The 7,367-nt window shown below is 38.0% G+C and overlaps 1 protein-coding gene across 1 annotated transcript; it reads left to right on the top strand.

Moving 5' to 3' along the window:
• Window positions 1-1,887: 1,887 nt before the first annotated feature.
• LOC125215408 (trans-cinnamate:CoA ligase, peroxisomal-like) lies at window positions 1,888-4,074 on the top strand. Its single transcript, XM_048116813.1, has 2 exons — window positions 1,888-2,200; window positions 2,363-4,074. The coding sequence occupies exons 1-2, from the start codon at window positions 2,003-2,005 to the stop codon at window positions 3,899-3,901; spliced, it is 1,737 nt and encodes a 578-aa protein (XP_047972770.1). The 5' UTR covers window positions 1,888-2,002; the 3' UTR covers window positions 3,902-4,074.
• The last annotated feature ends 3,293 nt before the right edge of the window (window positions 4,075-7,367 follow it).

The following is a 7,367-nucleotide window of genomic DNA, read 5'->3' on the forward strand; positions in this document are numbered from 1 at the left end:
GGTATAGTCAACTTTACTACTAATACAATCATTTTATGAAATGAATACAAGAAAATAAGTAGAAAAATTTTATGCATTGTAGTTTCTACTTTTGTATAATAAAACAATAAAAGTGACTAATAAAATTAGACCATCACAAACAAAGGATCGATCAAGCTAAAAAAAACAATAAAGCATCACCAACACCCATTAGGCGTCAATCCATCCTAAACTCCCCAAAGTCACTATCTCCACAGCCCCAACAAAGCAACAAAACTCTAAACCTAAAAAACAACTCTCATCTCTTCCTGCAGCGCTGGAATTTGACCAACCCTTTCCATCCAAGTTCCGCAAGGCAAAATGACTTACTGGAATATTAAATTCATTTAATAAAAATAATAAAATTAAAACGAGGTACTTCCTTCGTCTCTTAAATTTTGTCACATGTTGATCAGGCACGAATTTTAACAAATGTAATGGAAATTGAATCGAAAAAAGTTAGTGAAATTTCGGTCCTAGTTTTATAATAAAATGTGAATGAGATTGAGTTAGTGGAGTGTGAAGTCCATTGCCAAAAATGGTAAAAAATGAAATATGACAAACTTTGTGAGACTGACGGAAATAGAAATCTGTGAGAAAATTTTCACGGATGGAGGAAGTATTGTTAATAAAGAATGAGTCTCACCTCATTAGAGAAATTTTTTTTTTAAAGAAAAACAGAAAATACTTAATTTTAAAGGATGAACAAAAATAGAAATAGTTATTCTTTTTAAAGGATAGATGGAGTAGGTGGACATTTCAAGATAGTAATATTTGAGATATTTAATGGAAGAAGAAGGAAGTAAATATTAAATCACAAATTGATCCTTCAAAATTCATAACGAGTAAATATATACACATATGACATGATATCGAGATTTGTTAGAATCACCACATAATAATTAGAGATGATACATGTATGAACCGGTAACTATAGCATACAAAAACTAAAAATGTATGTGGGCAAAAATGTATACGCGTCGTGATGGGCAAGACAATTTCTGTGAATATTAAGATGATGGACCAAAAATGTATATGTAACAACAAAATGGAGGTTAAGGCTAATTGTGTGTCTTGCATCTTGACTAACTTCAAGTCAAGAGTCGAGTTGGATTTTAATATATTATATTCCTGTAAATTATCTAAACAATTGATTAATTAGGTGATCAGTTAAAAAGATTGGCTGCTTCAACCTCAAGTCTTGGAATTAACAATTTAATGCTTATTAAATAAAATAGTGTTCGTTTATGCATACAATTTCAACACAAACACTTCTAGCCACCAATTTAATCAATCCTACTATTTTGAGCGTCTGATCAACTTTTCACTCATAAATGACAATGGATATGACAGCCTATTGTGTATAATTTCTTTAATGTTTAAGACCTAATTACTCGCAAATTGTCTTCTCTTATATATTTTCTTTCGATAATTATCTCATGCACATTCATTAATTTTAATTTGAAATACAAGAAAAAGATTAAAAAAAAAAAAAAACATAGATCCAGATGAAAACCATCCGGAGATGCCATGTTTTTAAATTTGTCCAAAGATTGTTTGTTAGAAATCTAACAACCAAGTGGCAATTCAATATTTATTTTTATTTTTTATTTTTTATTTTTTATTTTTTTAGAGAGAGAGACAAGGAAAAAAGGATGTTGTGATAATGTTATGCTATAAGTGGAGAGGTCAAGCAGCCCATCACAGTGTGAATGCCACATACTAACTACAACAAAAATAATCTAGTCAAAAGTCTTGCTTAATAGCTAGTGTGACTGTGTAAAACTCATAGCAACTTCCCTCCCATAATATCATAATGCTACTATTCCTTGTATCTTTCCCTATATATATATACTTCCACACCCGCATCAATCTCACACTTCAAACCAACTCCAAAAATATCTCTCTCTCTATCTATTACAACCTCAACTTTCCAAAAACATCAACTATCTTTTTATACATAACTAAGAAGAGAAGCCCAAAAATGGATAAACTCCCAACATGCGAGGCAAATTATGTAGCTCTTTCCCCCCTCACCTTCTTGAAGAGGGCTGCCGCCGTTTACTCCAACCGTGCCTCCGTCATACACCGCGGCGTCCGTTTCACATGGCGCCAGACTTATGAGCGGTGTTGCCGCCTCGCCTCCGCTCTCAATTCCCTCAATATTGTCCGCAACGACGTCGTAAGTGAACTTCAAACGCATAACTTTTCAATCATGTCACATCACAACACATCATAAACGAGTCACTCACCTCTTAAAAGGTCTGATAAAAGAAAAAGTTAACACGCGGGACAAGATTTGAAGAGATTTATAGCTAATCAAACTTTGTCTTACATGGCACAGGTATCCGTGTTGGCCCCGAATATTCCGGCACTGTACGAGATGCACTTCGCCGTGCCAATGGCCGGCGCGGTGCTCAACGCGATCAACACTCGGCTCGATGCCAAAACAATCGCCACCATCCTCAAGCATTCCGAAGCCAAGATCTTCTTCATCGACTATGAGTTCGTGCCCGTAGCCCGGGACGCCCTGAGGCTCCTCATGGCCAGCCTTCCCCAGGCTGACGCCGCCGCGTCGATGCCCCTGGTGGTGGTGATCGACGACATCGACACCCCCACCGGCATCCGCCTCGGGGAGCTGGAATACGAGGCCCTCGTATCCCAAGGCAATCCGAGATTCGTGCCGGAGGAAATCGCGGACGAGTTAAGCCCCATCGCGCTGAATTACACCTCCGGCACGACGTCGGCGCCAAAGGGGGTGGTGTACAGCCACCGCGGCGCGTATTTAAGCACCCTCAGCCTGATCCTCGGGTGGGGGATGCAGACCGAGCCGGTGTACCTGTGGTCCCTCCCGATGTTCCACTGCAACGGCTGGACCTTCACCTGGGGAGTGGCGGCGCGCGGCGGCACCAACGTGTGCATCCGGTCCACCACCGCCGCCGAGATGTACGACGCCATCTCCACCCACGGCGTCACCCACATGTGCTGCGCCCCCATCGTCTTCAACATCCTCCTAGACGCCAAGCCTCACGAGCGCCGCCGCCTCTCCGCCCCCGTCGAAATCCTCACAGGCGGGGCCCCGCCGCCGGCCGCCCTCCTGGAGCGGATCGAGAGCCTGGGATTCCACGTGGTGCACGCGTACGGGCTGACCGAGGCGACCGGGCCCGCGCTTGTGTGCGAATGGCAGAAGAAGTGGGACCGCTTCTCTAACGAAGAGAAGGCGGCCTTGAAAGCTAGACAAGGAATAAGCATATTGACGCTTGCTGACGTGGACGTGAAGGATCCCGCTACGATGAAGAGCGTGGCGCGGGACGGGGTCGAGATGGGGGAGATCGTGCTGCGGGGGAGCAGCATCATGAAAGGGTACCTGAAGGATGAGAAGGCCACGTCGGAGGCCTTCCGGGGCGGGTGGTTCTTCACGGGAGACGTCGGGGTGATACACCCGGACGGCTACGTGGAGATCAAGGACAGGTCCAAGGACGTGATCATCTCCGGCGGGGAGAACATCAGCAGCGTCGAGGTCGAGGGGGCGCTCTACAAGCACCTCGACGTGGTGGAGGCGGCCGTCGTCGCCATGCCCCACCCCGTCTGGGGGGAGAGCCCCTGCGCTTTTGTTAAACTGAGAGAGGCCGCGGAGGCCAAGGAGGCGGAGATCATCCAGCACTGCAGGAAGAATCTGCCGCATTTCATGGTGCCCAAGGTGGTGAAGTTTATGGATGAATTGCCAAAGACTTCGACGGGGAAGATTCAGAAGTTTCAGCTGAGGGCGGTGGCGAACACGTTTGAGGCTCCGGTGGAGAAGAGGCGGTCAACGCCGCCGCAGAGCAAGAGGCATGATCGTCGCCAAAATCAGGAGCAACTTCTTGCTATGTCTCGTCTCTGATCATTAAATTGGAGATATATATTCTAGTTAATTAAACAGGCATGGATCATTGTTGATCAGATTTTTGTGATACAAGATCAAGTATCGTTATGGTTAAGGATTCTCATCTTGATTAAGTGAGGAGGATCATTAGCTCTGTACCTGTAATAAAATGTTGGTGTGTATTGAATTTACTTGATTGCTTACTTAGATAATTGTGATTCATCACTGTACACGGCCCAAATAGCTTATCAATAGTAGGATTAATTGTCGATTGGAAAGAAAACCAGTAATTTAAATTAGGTTCCCTGAGAATGAAATTGAGTCAAAATGGCTCTAGAATGCAATGCACACATTCAGAAAAAATAATAATAATAACAAGAATTTCTTCTAATTTTTTTATGAGACAAAAATCTGGATTCTAAGATTGTGTATTCAATTGTTCAAATTTAATTTGATTTGAGATTTATTTTATTATGGGCGAAGATCACGACTCTTTGATACAATTATCACTCTCTTTCTCTCTACTAAAAAACCGTTAGAAAATTGTAACATAAAGGATTGTGAAACATAACTGAATTTGTGTGGATGTGTGTAACGTTTCTTAAAGAAACTCAACACTAAAAGAAAGACTTACTTTTATCATGATAAGATACTCGAATCTCATTCTTTCGACTGCAATATGAATCAATCAAAATTAGTAGTATTAAAAATAGGGGTCACTCACCCCTCAAATCATATTAGAAATGAGTCACTCACCCTTTAAAAGGCCTTATGGGGGAGGGGGTTATCCACACTTATATAGATGAGCTAGGATCGTTAATAAATCGATATGGAACAAGATATTAAGAATTTTAACAATTAGCTCAAGTATAAATTATAGTATAAATTTTTTTGTAATATTTCAAAATAAATACATTCAAATGAATAAGAATTTGCATGTAGTTTAGCTAATTAACAAAACTAGACGCTCCTAAACGATCTAGCTTACATTATGATATAGCGTGGGAAGTGCCATAGCATGACTATCCTTGCAATAATGAGTGCATACAATTTATTGTTTCTAAATTGACCAACTAAATTTTTAGCCTACTAACAAACACTGATTTTGTATGGACTAGATTTGACTCGTTTTAAACGTCAATCAAACAAATTATGTTCTTAAATTGCATATATTATATATTTGGTGTTTTTGACGTGTTTGTTGATAAATGATAGAAAAAAATAGAAAAATGTGCAAATGGGCCAAGGTGCAGTAGCCTCAGTTCAATCGCTTTTCCCAGCGCTGTTGAAGTCCAATCAGTGATAAATTCATACCATTCTATTCATCTTCGAAAGAATTTCACATGGATACCTTGCACGTCTCAATCGGAGTTTCATGGAGAAAGTTATGACCATTCTACGAACATTGTGTAGTGCAGTCAAAGCAGACGGAAATTTGGGCGGAAATTAAAGGAAGAAAATAAATTGTTGCCCAAATCTCTCACTTTTCTTGAAGGCCACGAAAATTATAAAAAATAAACCTTTTTTTTTTCCAGCCCATAAATACCTCTTAGCTTAATTCATAATCTTCATCTTAGAGCATCCAATCCTTCTCCTTCTCTACACATTCTTCTATCTCATATTCCACACATATATTCCTCCATCTTCCGTTAGAGCGAAGCTCTGCAGATCCCGGCAAGAGAAGACTGAAGATTGAAATTCAACCTTGGGTTTTATCAATTTCTTACATGTCTCATACTTTAATTGTAGTTCTTACTTGTCTATGAGTAGAACATCATTTGTGGAATTTTTTGGTGAAGATATTCAGTTGATTTTATTTGTTAGCTCTTGCAGTTATTTGATTTATCCTTGTGCCTTCTATATTCAATTGATTAGTTACCTCTTGAATATATGTTAGAGTTGATTAGAGTACTCGGGTGACGAAATAATTGACTTGGAAAAGGGATAATTCACACTTTAATTCAATAGAACTCGGGAGAGTTGAAATTTCACGTAAGGTCACGGTTCTCAATAATCTTTTGGGAATGAGATGTTAGAGATTTAAAGGGGACTTTGGTTTCAACTCTAATCTCGGGGTTTAATCTAGTTTTGTGACTGACTTAATAACTCTAGAGACTGTAATTTAAGGAAGTCAATTGGATAATAGCTCATAATTGTAGTTTTGGATCCTAAAATTTTATATTCTTTCGTCTACTTGTATTATATGGTTTTATGCTTTATTTTATTTGTTTATTTATTTCTATCTAGTTTAAATAATCAACTCAAAAATCTCGTGTCTCTAAATAGTATGTGATGCTTAGTATATGATAGTCAGCTGTAATCTTATTTCCTATATTTAATATCTTGCAGATATTTTTAGTGTCGATAAGTAACACACAAAACCAATCAATAATTTACCATATTCGGAGAGGACGTATTGTGCTTTCGTAGTTGGGAATTGTGTATGTGATAGATTAAAAATTCGTGGCACCGTTGGGATTTTGTTTCTTTTTAAGTGTATCAATATTTTAGTGTAAATTCGCAACACTTTTTAAGATGTATCACTTGTCACCTAATAAAATATTAAGATGTTTCCCATGAACCGTGTTGTATTGGAGAGTCCTGTAATATTTCAGCACACCACATGTAGACCGCACTCTCAATATGACACATCTTAATAAGTTCATTAACTAGTACTACTACATAAATAAATTAATTAAATTTCAAGATGCTGCGCCGCAGGAATTGTCGGTTTCGTTTAAATTGTAAATTTGGGATTAATTTTAGTATAATTAAATTAATATTTAAGTACAATGATCACTTAATAAAGGAATATCTAATTAATTTTAATATATTAATTAAATATTATAATTCTTACTTAAATAGAAATAATATACTCCCTCCGCCTCAACTAAGTTGAGTCATATTTCTTTTTTAAATGTCCAACTAAGTAGAGTCATTTATTTTTTTTAATAAAAAACAAAACATCAAATTACTTTTACTTTATTCCATAACATACCTACTATCTCTTTATCTTTCTTACTTAATTCATCTCTTTACTTTTCAACACAATTTCTTAATCTTCGTGCCAAAAGTTTTGACTCAACTTAGTTGAGACGGATGATATAGTAAGTAGTTTGAGACGAGCCAATATAGAAAAGTGTGAATAAATTTTACATTACCAGTATACATTTTGGTTGCATTTGATTTGGCACACCATGGAGTTGGAAAATGGAGTTTTCAATTTCAAAAATATTTTAATTTGGAATTATAAAGATTTGAGTTATAATTTTAAATATAATTCTACTATTTAAATTTTAGATCTAAAGTAGATAGTTAAATTCTAAATATCTTACATACTTCATACTCGTATGATACACACACTTGCACACATACATCACACAAAATACCATTCTGCACACACACTTTGTGGGCCCACATTCACACTATACACACTCACATACAATACAACACCGTAGACACACACATTTAAAAACAAATCAGG

Source organism: Salvia hispanica, chromosome 3 (genome assembly GCF_023119035.1).
Source record: "Salvia hispanica cultivar TCC Black 2014 chromosome 3, UniMelb_Shisp_WGS_1.0, whole genome shotgun sequence".
NCBI lineage: Eukaryota > Viridiplantae > Streptophyta > Magnoliopsida > Lamiales > Lamiaceae > Salvia > Salvia hispanica.

Coding starts and splice junctions, on each gene's coding strand:
- LOC125215408 (XM_048116813.1), top strand. CDS start 2,003: ATGGATAAACTCCCAACATGCGAGGCAAATTATGTAGCTCTTTCCCCC. Junction 2,201..2,362: donor ATATTGTCCGCAACGACGTC/GTAAGTGAACTT, acceptor TACATGGCACAG/GTATCCGTGTTGGCCCCGAA.